At 39.4% G+C, this 16,694-nt stretch overlaps 1 protein-coding gene across 1 annotated transcript in view; it reads left to right on the top strand.

The window, feature by feature from the left end:
- LOC118500231 (protein eyes shut homolog) overlaps positions 1-16,694 on the top strand; it is a 271,851-nt gene that overhangs the window by 220,032 nt on the left and 35,125 nt on the right. The window contains exon 9 of the mRNA XM_036024309.1: positions 8,446-8,620. Coding sequence (XP_035880202.1) covers positions 8,446-8,620 — 175 coding nt within the window. The remainder of the gene's footprint in view (positions 1-8,445; positions 8,621-16,694) is intronic.

Raw genomic sequence — 16,694 nt, 5'->3', positions numbered from 1 at the left:
GTTCTAACTTTCATGAGTTTACATTCTACTTGGTCAAAGGAAGGAACATATAATAAACACTAAATATAATAGGATGATAAATTCTGTGGGGCAAGATAAAGGAAAAGTAGAGAGTGATTTTTTTCTATACAGAGAACTTTTTAATATAGCTTAAGTAGTTAGACCTCATGGAGTCACATTAAAATTGAAATTCCATCCAACTTTGCAATGTACTTGGTATAAAAGATGAATGACAGACTGCAGCCAACCAATCCATACCACGGAGGTGTAGTCCTGTTACCAGGAAGACCTGAGTTAGGGAACTTCCCCTCCTCAGTTCTTGCCTTGCTCACACGAGAATTCAGGCAAGAGACAGCACGTACTAGTGGAAATGAGATAAGTTTATTTATGAAATACACTTGTGCACAGAACTATTAGGCAAGCACCGAGCTAGTCTGAATGCCCCACATGTAGAGAAAACAAAGTTGTTAGTAAGTTTGTTCTATATGCTTGAGCCCAAAATGCAAGTGGGCACCCAGCTAATTCGAGTGCCCTATCAACTATCAGACTCCAGGAGTTATATACTTTAGTCAGGTTCTAGGTACCCGCTCCTTCTCTCCCTTTCAGACCTTGGGATTAATATGCTGTTACAAAGGTTTTCTTTTCCAGCTACGTAGTTGAAAGGTTATACACAGAATTTCAAGGGCTCCCCTCCTCCTGCACTATCATAGTTTTGCTTGTGATGTTCGGAAATCCCGGCAATCTTATTGAACCAGGCTCAGGGCTGCTGAATCAATGGGTGAGACATGTCTCCCTTTTGTTTCCAGCCTCTTGTTTTAAGTTCTTGATTAGACTGCACCGGGCAGGGCCCCTGCTTTATTTCCCCTCCAGCCACTCATTCCTGGCTGCCACCTAACAGTCCCATGGAGGACAAGAGGTTTAAGACCCCACATCATGCTTGGGCAAGCAATCAGATCACCATAGTCTGTCTCCCTGTGTTCAAAAAGGAACACAAATTCAGTCTTCCTTATAAAGGTGATTCATAGTAGAGTTATAAAATAAACACATGCTTTGAATTGTCATAATAATGCATTTATTGAAAATAAGCTCTTCAGAGGATCCTTAGTCTCAGAATATTTGGTCAAGGGGCTACTCATTACACTGTCCTGAGCTGCTCACACATGACCAGCCTAGCCTTTATCATAAATCAAGGAAGGGTGACCAGGATGGGATACACATCCCTGCGAGATATCAAAAGACATTTCAGGCACTTGAGTTCCCTGCCTGCCTGGCATCAACCTTCTCCCCACCCTCAGTGACTTCTGCCCAGTGATGCAGAAGGCCATGTACTTGAAACATATGAAAGCAATATAGCTAATCCAATATAATACAAGGTCAGGTCTCAATAAAATTAGTTCATTGTGCCAAGGCTCTCAAAGAAACTTTTTCTTTGAATGTGTAATCAGTGCTGATCCTTGGTTTGAAGAACATTAAGGCACTATGGTAAAAAAGTCAAGCGCTCAACAGTTCTTTCACAGTGGGAGACAATCTGAAAAGGATTGTAAGGGCATAACAAATCAATGAAATTTTAAAAACATTAAATTCAAGGAAAAGAATGGGTAAACTTAAGAATGTGTAAGCAGCACATCTTCCACTCAATGAAACAGACTCCTTGGGGAGTCACCACAACCTGCTGACATTTGATCACAGACATGATTCTTACACAAATACTCTGGATGTAGCATCAAGGACAAGATCATGAACTCTGGAACCCAACTGCCTGGATCTGCACCTCAGCTCTGCCACCAACCAGCTTCATGGCCCTGGCTAGGAACCGTGCTGTGCCTTGCTGTGCCTCATCTGTAAAATGGAACAATAACAGCACTTGTCTGGCTTGTAGTTCTGAAACTGAGTTATGGAAAGAGAACACAGATTACTAACTGGCTTAGAGTGCTCCTTGTGTTCTCGAGGATAGTGGCACTGCTGGAGGGAGGTGACCCACCTCTGGTCAGACAGTGGGTGAGAGCACAGGCCCTCCAGGGAGGCTGTCTCCAGACTTGGGCCCTGCAGCCTAGCAGCCACGTCACTCTGAGCCTTTTCCCGAAACTCTCTGAGCCACCATTTTCTGTCAAATAAAAACACCTACCCCAGGGGGTTCTTGTGAGTTACTCAAGTAACTACAGTAATGTTAAGTGCTCAACCCAGAAAGCAGCAGTACATGATAAACACTCAATAAATATGAGCTAATATCAGGGCTCCATCCTGTTTCCATTGGACTTGACAGTTTCAAATTTACTAAAGTCCAGTGCTTCCTGGTTTCCTGGTGTTTTTTCGCCCTTATGTTAGGAACTTTTCTTCACATCTTGACAAGGAGAACAAAGGGAGGCTTTCTGCAAAAACTGTCATCTCCTCCTTAAGTGTGTTAATGAGACTCAGTTCAGCACACTGACAGCTGGTCCTTCCTGTGAGAGAAATGCTAGGATCGCCCCCCATCTGGAGAGAGGCATGTCACTGCCACAGTCCTGAGTCAGGGTGGAAATCTTGGGTGGGTCTTCTTGGGAAGTGCCACTTAATCCACAACCTTATGGAAGCTCCGGGACCTGAGAAGCCCCCAATTTTATCATTTGTCTTAAATTCTCACTTCATGTCTGCCTCTCCTTCATTAGAAACTAGCATTTACTATATACTACAAATCATGGACAATTATTACCAACCTACCATAAAGAGCAGATCACAACTATACTATCAACCTACGAGTCCCCAAAACTCACCTCTATTGGCTCTAGAGAATGATATAGGGTGACTGCTTTAAAACACCAGTTTCTGAACTCTACCCCAGAACTACTTAATTGAAATTTCTAGGAAGGCATCTAAAAATTTGCATTATAGAAAGCCTTTCCAGATTTGGAATTCACTACATTAATTAATCATGTCAAAGCAAATAGACTTATGAAGAATTTAATAACTAATCTTGTCTTAGCCTAACATTAAATTCTGACATCACTAAAACATATAAATAAGGCCTCATTATTGTTCTTTAGAATGAGGGTTAAATCATACACAGTATCTGATTCAGGCCTTCACGTTTCTGTAAACACTCCTGATAACTGACTCTAATGCAGAAGTTCTCAATCTAAACTACAAACCTCCAAGTCGCATCTATTACCAAGGTGCAGGGTTCTCAGGTAAAGGGTCAGGGATGGGCTCTAGTGGTCTCCTGGGCCTCCTGACATCAACTGTGTGTGCCTGTGCACATTTTTCTAGAAGGTCCATAGCTGTCATCAGTGTTCTAGATCCTTTACTTCCTCTAACAGACCTACTAGCCCAGATATCGAATTAAAAATTACGTTTGACTAATGTGAACATGGGGGAATCTATTACCCCATGTACCTACTATTCTAGTGTTCCCTCAACTAGTGTCCATTGATAGAGGAATTATTAAATACTTAGTAATCAGCTGAATGCAGTGAACATAACCTAGACTCAGATTCACCAACACCACGGTGAAAATGTGTTATTCCCTCCTGTAGTGCCCTACCTTATCACTACAATCAGTTTCTTGCTAGTTCAACATTCTCTCTTTTTTTAATTGTATGAGACTTTTCAAAAGAGTCCATAAGAAGAAAAATGATTTTATTGCAATAATTTAAATATTCTTTCACTGTAAAAAAAAAAAAGCCATTGCTTATTTGGAACTTAGCCAGTCTGAATGGCTCTGAAATTCTTTATCGTAACTACTGTATCACATGCAAGATACATGTATTGAATACCTGTTGCATCGTGCTATACTAAGAAGTTACATTTTATCTTATCTGCTATATTAATAGGAGTGAAATTACACAATCTACATTCTACAAATGGCTTCTACTATAACTGCCTTTAAATTGGTGATATGTTGACTGGGAGGAAGCATTTCTCTAAAATAAACACATTTAACTATTTGTATTTGCTAGATACTTCTCAAATATAGCATTGCTATGTTTTTAGTCAGAAACATATTTCAGCATTTCCTCATAACAAAAGTATTGCTTATCCATATAAAAGAGAAGAGGTTTAAAATGAACAGTTTCAGACATTAATACATTTAGCAAAGTTTTTTGGTGCACAATTATAAAAACTACAAAACCTAGTATTAGCATCCTACAATGTTTTGTTAAAAAGAATTTTTTTTATAAAGGGAATAAAGGATTTCTACCCTGACCAGTGTAGCTCAGTGGGTTGTATGTTGTCCCGCAAAGCAAAGTGTCACCAGTTCGATTCCCAGGCAAGGCACACGACTGGGTTATGGGTTTGGTCTCAGTGGGTGCGTGTGCAAGAGGCAACAAATTGATGTTTCTCTCTCACATGGACATTGCTCTCCCTTTCTTGCTCCTTCCCTTCCCCTCTCTCTAAAACTAAAATAAAGAAAATCTTCTAAACAAAGGATTTCTGGGACAGTGTGGTAGAGGGTGGGGTTGGTGGGCAAAATAAGATCCACCTGCCAGGCATTACTACTGGCCGGTTTACCCATGTTACCTTGTTCCTCTTAACCTGCGGGGTGTTTTTGTCACTGTTTCAAAGGTGAAAAGATCATCACTCAGTTCGATTTGGTTCATCTGGCCACTGTGTGGGAGAGATTATAATTGAACTCGGACCCACCTGACTTCAATCCGCTTTTGCTCTGTGCTGAGTGCCTTTCACTCTGCAGAAGCCGTGGAAAGCCCTGCTGTGTCAGTCTAGCAGGTTATTCAGTTTAAAGCAGCTCGCATTCATTCATTCATTTCCTCACTCAGTACACCATATTAGTGCTTTTTTATGTAACATCAGATGGCTTGGGGGAAGAACAAAGATTAAATCTAAGGAAGAAAATTACAGCACTCTCGTAATGAGACAATACTGGTGCATGCTTTAAGAATTGTGCTTGTTAGTGAGAATTAGGTTAAAAAATAAACTCTTGACCTTTCAAAACTTAACCCATTTTTCTTCATCAACAGGAATTACTCCATACTTTTAGCTTCAAAAACTGTTTCCAAGTAAAATCCAATCTAGTCTGTCTTCTATTATTTTCAAGACCCTATTTATGGTTAATGTCCATATTGATTTGACACTACATCATAAACAAACTCTGAGTAAGTGCTAAAGGAAATGAATAAAATTATATTTCAGTATCCTAAACAATTCCATAAATTATTCATTGAACTGCCCTTTTGTTTATATTTATTTAATGTTGGGGTGGAAAAGATCCTTTTTCCAAATGTATTGAGGTCTAGTTGACAAATAAAAATGATGTATATTTAATGTGTACAACGTGATGATTTGGTATACATATACCTTATGAAAAGAGTACCACCATCAAATTAATTAGCACATTCATCACCTAACAGTCAGTTTTCTGTGTGTGTCTCCAGTGAGCACATTTCAGATCTACTTTCTCAGCAGACTTCAGGTGTGGTTAACTGCACTCACGTGCTGCACATCAGCTCCCCAGGACCTGCTCATCTTTGAACTGGAGGTCTGTGCCCTCTGACCAGCACCTCCCCTTTTCTTCCAGTGCCAGCACCTGGCACCCACCGTTCCACACTGCCTCTATGGGGTCAACTGTTTAAGATTCCAGATATAAGTGAGGTCATACATTATGTGTCTGTAAAAGACCTTTCTAAGGGCAAATGCAAAATCCATGGAGGAAAAATAAGATAAATGTGGCAACATATTATAAACTTCTCCACGTAAAAATAAAAACTTCACCATAAGCAAAATTAAATAGCAAATATTAAACTGGAAAAAGCACTTACAATATACAACAAACAGCTAATATGCTTATTAGAGAAAAACAATATATAATAAGCAATCAAAAAATTACAAATGGCTGATGAATTTTAAAAGATGTTAAACCCCAATTAAAAATAGTGAAAGAGTATGCATTGTATAGTTTATTTCATTTAAAGATGATTCAGCCCTCTTCAGCTGCTTCAGTTGGTTGGAGAATCACCCGGTACACTAAAAGGCTGAGGTTCCTTTCTGGTCAGGATGCACACCTAGGTAGCAGGTCTGTTCTCCAGTGGGGACATGGGTGGAAGGTGACCGGCTGATGTTTCTCTTTCACATAGACGTTTCTCTCTCTGTGTCTCTGCCTCCCCACCTTCCTCTCTCTAAAATCAATAAACATATCCTCAGATGAGGTTTTATTTTATTTTATTTTATTTTATTTTGAAATGTGGATATTTGGTGGTTTTATTCTTTTTTTTTTTTTCATTGTTGTTCAAGTACAATTGTCTGCCTTTTCCCACTGGTGGTTTCATTCTAAGCAATGGAAAGCCACTAAAAAACTTTAGGCTGGAGGATGATTTCATCAAATTTTATTTTATTATTCATTTTTGTTTTTTTAAATATATTTTATTGATTATGCTATTAGAATTTTCCATTTCTTTCTCCCCTTTATGCACTTCTGCTCTGTACTCCCTGTCCCACTGGCATCCCCGCCTCCCATAGTCCATGTCCGTGGTTCATACATATACATTCTTTGGCTTCTACATTTTCTATACTATTCTTAACTTTCCCCTGTCTATTTTGTACCTACCACTTATGCTTCTTATTTCCTGGACCATTTCCCCCATTCTCCCCCCTCTCCCCCACCACTGATAACTCCACTTCTGTGATTCTGTTCCTGTTCTAGTTATTTGCTTAGTTTGTTTTGGGGTTTTTTTTTTTAAGTTCAGTTGTTGATAGTGGTGAGTTTGCTGTCATTTTTCCGTTTGTAGTTTTGATCTTCTTTTTCTTAAATAAGTCCCTTTAACATTCATGTAATAAGAACTTGATGATGACAAACTCCTTGAACTTGACCTTATCTGGGAAGCACTTTATCTGCCCTTCCATTCTAAATGATAGCTTTTCTGGATAGAGTAATTAATCTTGGATGTAGGTCCTTGCCTTTCACGGCTTTGAATATTTCTTTCCAGCCTTTTCTTGTGTGTAAGGTTTCTTTTGAGAAATCAGCTGATAGCCTTATGGGAACTCCTTTGTAAGTAACTGTCTCCTTTTCTCTTGCTGCTTTTAAGATTCTCTCCTTATCTTTAATATTGGGTAACTTAGTTATGATGTATCCTGGTGTGTTCCTCCTTGGGTCCCATTTCTTTGGGATTCTCTGAGCTCCCTGGACTTGTATGTATATTTCCTTTGCCAGAAAGGGGAAGTTTTCTTTCATTATTTTTTCAAATAAGTTTTCAATTTCTTGCTCTCCTTCTTCTCCTTCTCGAACACCTGTGATTCAAATGTTGGAATGTTTAAAGTTGTCCCAGAGATTGCTAAGCCTCTCCTCACTTTTTTGAATTCCTGTTTTTTCATTCTGTTCTGGTTGGATGTTTATTTCTTCCTTCTGTTCTAAGTCATTGATTTGAGTCCCAGTTTCCTTCCCTTCGCTGTTGGTTCCCTGTATATTTTTCTTTATTTCACTTTGTATAGCCTTCACTTATTCCTCTATATTGTGACCAAACTCAATCAATTCTATGAGCATCTTGATTACTAGTGTTTTGAATTCTGCATCTGATAGGTTGGCTATCTCCTGCTCATTTGGTTCTATTTTTGGAGTTTTGATCTGTTCCTTCATTTGGCCCATATTTCTTTGACTCAGTGTACCTGTTATGTTATAAGGGACAGAGGCTTAGGTATTCACCAAGGCAGGGCAACCCCCTTCACTGAGTTGTGGTGCTGTATGAGGGCAAGGGGTCAGAGAGAGAACAGTGCTGCTTGCTTGGCTCTTGCCCTGCTTTCAGTCACTTCCTCCACTACCCACAAGTAAATTTGGCCCTTCTGGTGGTGATTCCTGGGTGGGTGGGTTTGTGCACATTCTAGGACCCCGTGTGTCTCTCAAATGAGGATTTTTAAAAAATGAAACAGATAATAATGTTGCAGGTGCCTGTAAAGTGGGTATCCCAATACAGTGTCGGGAAGATATAATTGTGCAAAATATCTATGACACCTGGACACACTTCAGAGCATTCATATCTTTCTCCCTAGTAGTTTTACTTCTAGAAATTTATACCAAGAAAATAATTAGCAAATGCACAAAGATATATATACAATAATATTTATTATAACATTTCTAATAATGAAAAGATAAAAATGTGTCAATTTCTCAATAATTGAAGGTTAATTAAATACTTTATGATATAAGAGAACATTACACCATCACTTAAAAATAGTTAATGTGATAAGAGTTAATGGTATTTATGCCATACAAATCTTTGGTGTACTGCTATATATCATATAACTTAATGAGGATTCTACCTTGTCTAAAAAAAAATACAACTAAGCATAAAAACATATTTTTTATTTTTATGTATCTTTACTCTTACATACTTCTTTCTTTTCTTAAAGTTGACATGATTACTTTGTGTGTTTAAAATGTTACTTTAAAAATAAGAAAATAATTGTCTTCCTGTTTTATTATTTCTTCCATTTTTTACATGAAGTATTTTTCCCTTTTCCAAGGTTGTATTTTCTCTATTCAAGTTCGCACTAGGAAGGATGGCCATTTCAGAAGGCTGGGAAACCCTGAGGGCCACCCAAGTGCTGGCCGCAGCGTTGGCCAGTGTGACACTTCTCCTTGCAGTTTAATGAACTGTGGCAATGGTGGAACATGCAGAGATAGTGGATCCACTGTCTAGTAAGTATGACACCAGGAGTGAAGGTAGCAGGTTATTTGCATTGTAACTGGTACTTTACTCGCACAAACTAGGAATGCAAACTAACCCTCATGTTTTAAATGTTTTCAAGTAGACTCACTAGACAACCAGGGACACAAAAAAGCAACTAGAGAAAGATCAGCACAACAGTGATGCCATTTTCTCAGTTCTTTTAAACAGTGGAAATGAATCACTACATCTCATTCCAGGCACCATGGAAAATATACCTCAAACAGTCTTCAGAGTGTTACCAGAAGTGTTCGTCATACATGTTGCTATTTCTTAGTGCTATTTCCTTTCATGCTCAGGTTAGAGCTCCTTTGAAAAGGGTCATTCTGTCTAGGTGGAGCCAAGCAAAGCAGTGCAATTTAACTTCTGAACTGCTTTAGTATGAAATGCAAATGTGAACGTGTTAAGTGGGGAGAAAAGAGCAAAGGAAAGGTTGTCTTATAAATAACTACTTTTGTTGAGCATCTCCTCTGTGCATAAATAATATTTGAAGAGCTTTAAGCATTAGCTTTACCATTATGATTCTATCTTCACTGTTTTACAATTTTTTAATGTATTTTAATAGCAAATTTACAGAAACAGCACAGAAGACAGACAAGATTAAAAACATGTACTTGCACAATGACCTGTGTACCTTAGTTGGTTGGGCATTGCCCTGCAGAGCAAAAGGGCATGGGTTCAACTCCCAGTCAGGGCATATGCCTGGATTGTGGGTTCAGTCCCTGTCAGAGTGCATAGGAGGGGCACCTGATCAATGTTCATTGATGCTTGCCTCGTCTCTTTCTTTCTCCTTCCCTTCTCTCTAAAAATAAATAAAACCTTTTTAAGACGACATATACTTGCATGTAGAACAACTCAGTTATAAAAGTAGAGGGAATGGATGGAATCTATCTTCGCACATAAACTAGGGGAAAATGGGCAGCGACACAGACCACACAACCCAGGGCCCCAGTGCCAGGAAACAAAGCCTAAAAGCACTGATTGAAAACACCTGTTGGGGTTGAGACCGGGAGACTCTCTCAGCCTCACAGGAGAGCTCCTTGGGGAGACCCACAGAGTCCGAGAAAGTATACAAGCCCGCCCACCCACCCGGGAGCCAGCACCAGAAGGGCCCAATCTGCTTGTGGGAAGTTGCAGAGGGGACTGAAGTCCTAAAGAGAATGGAGCAGGCGACACTGTTCCCTCTCGGACCCCACCCCCACATACAACATCACAACCCAGCCACTGAGGTGCCCCACCCTGGTGAACACCTAAGGCTCCGCCCCTCATACACAACAGGCATGACCAGACCAAAGGGGGGAGGGGAGAAAAAAAAAAGATGGCTCAAACAGAATTAAAAGCCCCTCGGCCAGTACTTTTAAGCAAACAAGAGATTGCCAACCTATCAGATGCACAGTTCAAAGCACTGGTGATCAGGATGCTCACAGAATTGGTTGATTTTGGTTGCAAATTAGATGAACAAATGCAGGCTACAATAAGAGAAATGAAGAAAAATGCACACAGAACCAATAGTGATGGAAAGAAAACTGGGTTTCAAATCAATGGAATGGACCAGAAGGAAGACAGGAACAACCAAACAGAAAAGAATGAAGAAACAAGAATTCAAAAAAATGAAGAGAGGCTTAGGAACCTCCAGGACATCTTTAAACGTTCCAACATCCAAATTATAAGGGTACCAGAAGGGGAAGAGGAAAAACAACAAATGGAAAAGTTATTCGAACAAATAATAAAGGAGAACTTCCCCAATCTAGCAAGGAAAATAGACTTCTAGGAAATTCAGGAAGCTCAGAGAGTCCCAAAGAGGTTGGACCCAAGGAGGAACACGCCAAGGAACATCATAATTGCATTAGCCAAGGTAAAAATGAAGGAGAGAATTCTAGAAGCAGCAAGAGATAAGGAGACAGTTACCTACAAAGGAGTTCCCATCAGAATGTCAGCTGATTTCTCAAAAGAGACCTTGCAGGCAAGAAGGGACTGGAAAGAAGTATTCCAAGTCATGAAAGGCAAGGACCTACATCCAAGATTGCTCTATCCAGCAAAGCTCTCATTTAGAATGGAAGGGCAGATAAAGTGCTTCTCAGATAAGGCCAAGCCCTTATTATATGAAATGTTAAAGGGACTTATCTAAGAAAAATAAGATAAAAAATATGAACAGCAAAAAAAGACATCAAACTCACAGTAACGACCATGCCTAAAACAAAAGCAAACTAAGCAAACAAATAGAACAGGAACAGAACCACAGAAATGGATATCATATGGAGGGTTAGCAACAGGGGAGTGGAAGGAGGAGAGAGGGGGAAAAGATATAGAGAATAAGTAGCATAGACAATAGATAGAAAATAGACGGGGGGGGGGGGCAAGAATAGTATGGGAAAGGTAAAAACTAAAGAACTTATGACACATGGATATGAACTAAAGGGGAGAATGTGGGTGAGAGGGGGTGGAGGGGAGTGAAGGGGGAAAATGGGACAACTGTAATAGCATAATCAATAAAATATATTAAAAAATTTAAAAAATAAAAGATTTTAAAAAAGGCCAACCAGACAGACCTCACTTGCCTCCTGCAAAGCATCAAAAGCTGTGCCCTTTAAACACAGATCTGTTTTGAAGTCCTGAGCAATAACTCACACCAGATTCTGGAAGGGAAGTTTGAGGATCAGAACAGCAGTTCAGTGGATTTCTGATAATGTCTAATTTCCCAGAGACTGGAAGTACCAGGACTGTAATGCTGAGGTTTCTTCACTTGTCCAGTGGAGGGCACACTCACAGTGGAGGCTTTTGTAGCCAGTTGCTTTCTCTACACTGCATGGCTGGTTGTTGGTAGGGAGTCTGCTTTGTACCTGCAATAATGTGGAGTTACTCCCTTTTCTGGATGCAGCTCCCCAGCTAGAGATGGTGCTGATGTTAGAGAGCAATGGCGGCATGGCGGCAGCTGCAAACACCCTACAATGTTTTTTAATCCTCACCCGAGGTTATTTTTTCATTTCTTTTAAAGAAAGAGAGAGAGGGAAAGAGAAGAGGGAGGGAGAGAGAGAGAAAACACCAATGTGAGAGAGAAACATGGATTGGCTGCCTTCTCTTACCGCCCTGACTGGAGTGGGAACCCGCAACCTTTAAGTCCAGGGGAGGAGGCTCCAACCGACTAAGCCACACTGCCAGGGTCACACTGCAATTTTTAATAAAACCTTTCACTTGTTTTATAAATTATACATTATCATTTGCTCTCCAACTAAGTTTAATTATATTTGGAGGTACAAATTTACCTCACCTTATCTAAAAAAATGTGGCCATTCTTCAGGTGACTTATTAGGTGTGTTTGTTTTGTTTGTTTGTTTTAACTGAGATAATGAATAAACTTATAATAATAAAGAATGTGATCGTAGGCCCTGGCTGGCGTAGCTCAGTGGATTGAGCACGGGCTGGGAACCAAAGTGTCCCAGGTTCGATTCCCAGCCAGGGTACATTCCTGGGTTGCAGCCATAACCCCCAGCAACCACACATTGATGTTTCTCTCTCTCTCTCTTTCTCCCTCCCTTCCCTCTCTAAAAAAAATAAATGAATAAAATCTTTAAAAAAAAATTATCTGTTTAAAAAAAAAAAAGAATGTGATCGTAAAGAATGGGAAGTGCCAGTAAAAAAGTTAAGGTGAAGATGCAGGAAGGAAACTCATCCTAATTCCTTATTCTCCCATTTGGAATGAAGGGCCTCTTCCAGCACAAGAGCCTTGTGTGTTCGTCTTGGAATACATGGGAATTCATAGTGCCATGTAGAGACAGACACAACTATTTGAAGATTATTTTGATCACCATAGAAAGTGTTCTTGACTTGTGATAATAAAAGTAATATCTTACAGCACTTTGTAGCCAAAAAAGCTTTTTTTATATACATTATTTTCATTGCCCCTATTTAAAACTTTCTAAATTAGTCAGGGACTATCCTAGCCCCAATTTAATGCATGGGAAACTAAGCCCAAGAGATTATGATTCAACAAAAGGACGTACCAGCATTTTGTAAGTGGTACCACAGGACCCCAAACTGGATCTCCCAGTTGCTGGATCAAGATTCCCACAGGACCTAAATATTAAGAAATGAATTTAAAAGCAGTTAGCAATTTAGATGATGGTGTTAAGTACTCCTTATCTGCTGAGTGTAATCTATTCATTTATTCTCAATTTTTTTTTAAATGTTGACATGCCCTGGATGGTGTGGCTCAGTGGGCTGAGCACTGGCCTGCCAACAGAAAGGTTGCCAGTTTGATTCCCTCTCAGAGAACCTGCCTGGGTTGTGAGCTGGTTGGGGTGTGCAAATAAATAATCTTTTTTTTAAACTTGATGTTATCTTCAATTGGCATTCATATTTTCTCCAGATAGGAAATACATTGCCTCATAACACATGCCTTGGGATTTCATAAATTCCCGTGTGGGTGGAAAGCTGTATCTCACAGGCCAGCAGGAGAACCTCGATTTGAATAACAAATAAGCCTGAGTAAAGGGACAGATACCTCTGACAAATTTTTTACAGTATTCTAAAATCTTTCTTATCAAATGGTGACCAGTGTTTGGGATTCTCTTACTGACACAACAACAAAATATTTACTGTATCACTAGCATGTGAAACAGTACAGCAGAATGAGAGGTAGCTCTTGTGGCTCATACAACATTGAACATACAGCTCCCTGAACTTAAGAGGTAGATTTTATAGTATGTAAATTGTACCTCAATAATGTTGTTTCAAAACATTCAGGTTCCCACTCATGGCCATCCAACTTCAGTAGCAGCATAAGTTTAAGGAGAATTATACTTTCCAAGAGTGTTTAAGTTTTCTTCTACCCTCGTCCCAGGCTCTGAATATAGTTCCACATTTTTATTTTGCACCTGAATCAGAAAGTAATATTAAACTGAATTTCCTGGTAACATAATTGACAGCTCAAAGCTAGAGTTCAATCTTGCCTTGAAATATAGCATATAATAAAACTTTTTAAATGCTCAAGAAGCAAGTCCCAACCCAGAATCATAAGTGTCATGGTGATCAGAATCAATTTTAAAAACAAATCTCAAAGCCACTCAAAGTGTCTTAACAGCTTAATGCTATTTAAAAAAAATTATAAACTGCAAATGCTCACTTTACTTCCACTCCTCCCAGCTGGAGGTGGAAGGCATTGCTTGGGTACATAAGAATAAGTCTTGTGCCAAGTAAGGAGGGAAGGGGGGCTTGATAAGGCTTGGACCCCATGCCAGGCTCCCGGAAACTGCTAAAAGCCCTGCCTTCCTGCTCCAGGAACGTCAGTGAGCAAACACAGATGCAGCTGCACTCTAATGCAATTTCTCAAATGAGATGGTAATAAGGCAGAGTTCATGTCAGGCCTTTTTGCTCCTGGGATGAGCTCTGATGCAACAAACAGTAAACTATTTCTGTTGCTAGTAGCCTAGGTTAAAAAAAATGTTTGTTTAGTTCTAACTTAGGTCTGTATGTACATTTGTTTGGTACAAAGTGTTTTTAAGCAACTTTGACTTTATTTTAGTTGATCTTTGTTTGACTTCCTGACTGTGACTGAGAGTGACGGGCAACATATTCTTTTAAAAAAGCGCAGTGTAGGAAAACCAAGTTACAAAACCAGGTGTAGAAATGAGCAGCACAGACAGTAAGTCCAGAAGAAGCTCAGAGAATGTGACTGTAAAATAGGAAATGCATCGGAGAATTATACTAAGTTCATAAATGAGGCTTATTTACAATATAAATCTATCAGTTAGCAAAAAATCTCCCTGATCCAGAGTTTCCCAAATTTTTTTTGGCTCACAGATACCTTTGAGGATCAAGTGAAAGGTCAAAGACCTTTCCAAGATTAATGCAGATGCCAGAAGAAAAGTGTATGTTCCCAGAGCCTTCTCTGTACCTCGTATGCCTAAAAGTGACGATTTCTTTGACTTTTGCTAAATGAGCAAAGTCACTCACGCTTTAAGACAAATCAGACTGTTCACACTGGTGCAGGGGAGGAGATGCATGCAAACAACAGAAAGGTTTGCTGCTTTCCCCCGTGGAAAGGTTTACTGTAGGGCGGCCATCCCAGCACCACAGTGAATACATAGCCACTCCTCCCCGTCTCTGTATTCTTCTCCCTGCTTCATTTTGCTTCAACCAACCCTTTCGATTAGAACAAACCTAATTTCTCTCCTGTGCTCATGCAAAAGCAGTTCAGTTACTATGTCCTCTTTTCATAGTCCAGGTTCATGCTCACCATCTACTACAAGCAACTGAGCTAAATAATTTCCCTCAACGTCTCCCCCTCTACGAGGAACTGAGTCCAACCTTTAGCATAACAGTGTTTTGCCCCCTAACCTGGAGAGCAGAACCATCAGGGCGGAGGCCCGCAGACGAGTGCCAGCACTTTTTTATCAGGAGGAATTTCATCTCCTACTTCCGACACTCTCCCAGATATCAACAGCGAAAGGAAGGTCACGGGAAAACATGTGCAAGGGGATGATTATGGCAACCCTTCCTTGAAAACGTGTCGAGTCTCGACGAGCCATCACATTCTGGTGTGATGTGAGGTTCACCTGTTCCAGCACTTGTCTGTGTATTTTGCAAAGGCTCAACTTTTGAGCGTGTCATTTGACATCCAGTAAATTTTGGCAGGTAAAATGATATCCACCCCCATCACACTTACCTCCTTCTCCCAACTTGTGACTCAAACAGAAATAAATCATAAAGAAAAGCAATTTGACGTGCATGCGGCCATCCAACACAGCAGCAGTTTTAGGAAGAGATTCAGCAGTGTTTCCCTTTTCCCACAAACGGGAGAGAAGTAAGTTATTATACATGCAGAAGTGGAGTCCTTTAGGCAACGTGATCATCTCTTATTAAGTAACACATAGCTATTCCATTATTCATATGACTTTTTTATCAAAGCACATAGATTTCATTTTAAGTATTATATCTGTGCTTTTGCTTATGCACAGAAAACCCACAAATCTGTTACCAAAACTTTCTTACAGATCCAGCTCAGTAAGTTTTCTGCAAGAACTTTCTCTTTCTGCTCTCATCTCACAGTGAGGATTTCAGTACTTTACCCTCGTTAGCCTCTAGACATAGAAAAGAATCTCTCTGATTTAAAACAATGAGAACATTTATTTGATAGCTAAACTGAACAGGCAGATTAAGCAGAGATTATATCTCTCTAAACCATGGCTTTTTCACTTGCACACTGAAGACTAATAATTGTACAGTTATCAAGAGGATTAAATAAGTCACTACACACAAAGCACTTAAAGTCTGGCACTAAGGTGAAGTCCTAATAAATGCTGAATATCATACAAATACATTGTTATAAAAAATTACCTCAAAGTCCCTGGGGACAGAACTGTTTTCTGTTTTGTATTCACCCTGGCAACAAAAGGGAGAGGCTCACCATTACTCCTCTTCTGGTGAATATTAAGTAAGCAAAAGAATGATGTTCAAGTGATATTCAAAGAATATTAAATTTTCCACCACCTCATTTTCAGTTAATTTTTATATATCCATATTTTTCCTAATCTCTAGAAGTCTTCAAATTGGTGAATTAAAAGCAAATCAAATTCTTCATGTTGAATATCTGTTGTAATGAGAAAAATTAATCCATAGATGTTTCTGAGCTATAAAATTGACAATAAAAAGCACACAATTTATTTGCAATTTAGGAATTAACCATACTTTGCTGGGCACAATGATACACACCTGCGTTTTTGTGAGTATCACATGTGGGGTCATGTGGTCATTACACCCATGGATAATGCAAGTCCTTATTTTCCCTTCAAAAATGTTGGCAGAAAAGTACACATTATACATGGCAAAATACAGTAAATCTATTTCATTCTAAGTGCACAGATGTAAAATAACTAACTATATTAGTAAAGACATACTCCAATACTCAACTCCTGATCGCCGTTACAACCAGATGTTACTCAGAATGTCTCACATTTTCTTCTGTGTTATCGCTCTATGTTTAGAGGCAGAAGAACACATAAATTATTCATTATATATTAACAACTTAGGATAGCTAACATTTTTTAA

Source organism: Phyllostomus discolor, chromosome 4 (assembly GCF_004126475.2).
Source record: "Phyllostomus discolor isolate MPI-MPIP mPhyDis1 chromosome 4, mPhyDis1.pri.v3, whole genome shotgun sequence".
NCBI lineage: Eukaryota > Metazoa > Chordata > Mammalia > Chiroptera > Phyllostomidae > Phyllostomus > Phyllostomus discolor.
The sequence above is the reverse complement of the archived record's forward strand: the minus strand, read 5'-3'. Positions and strand labels throughout refer to the sequence as shown.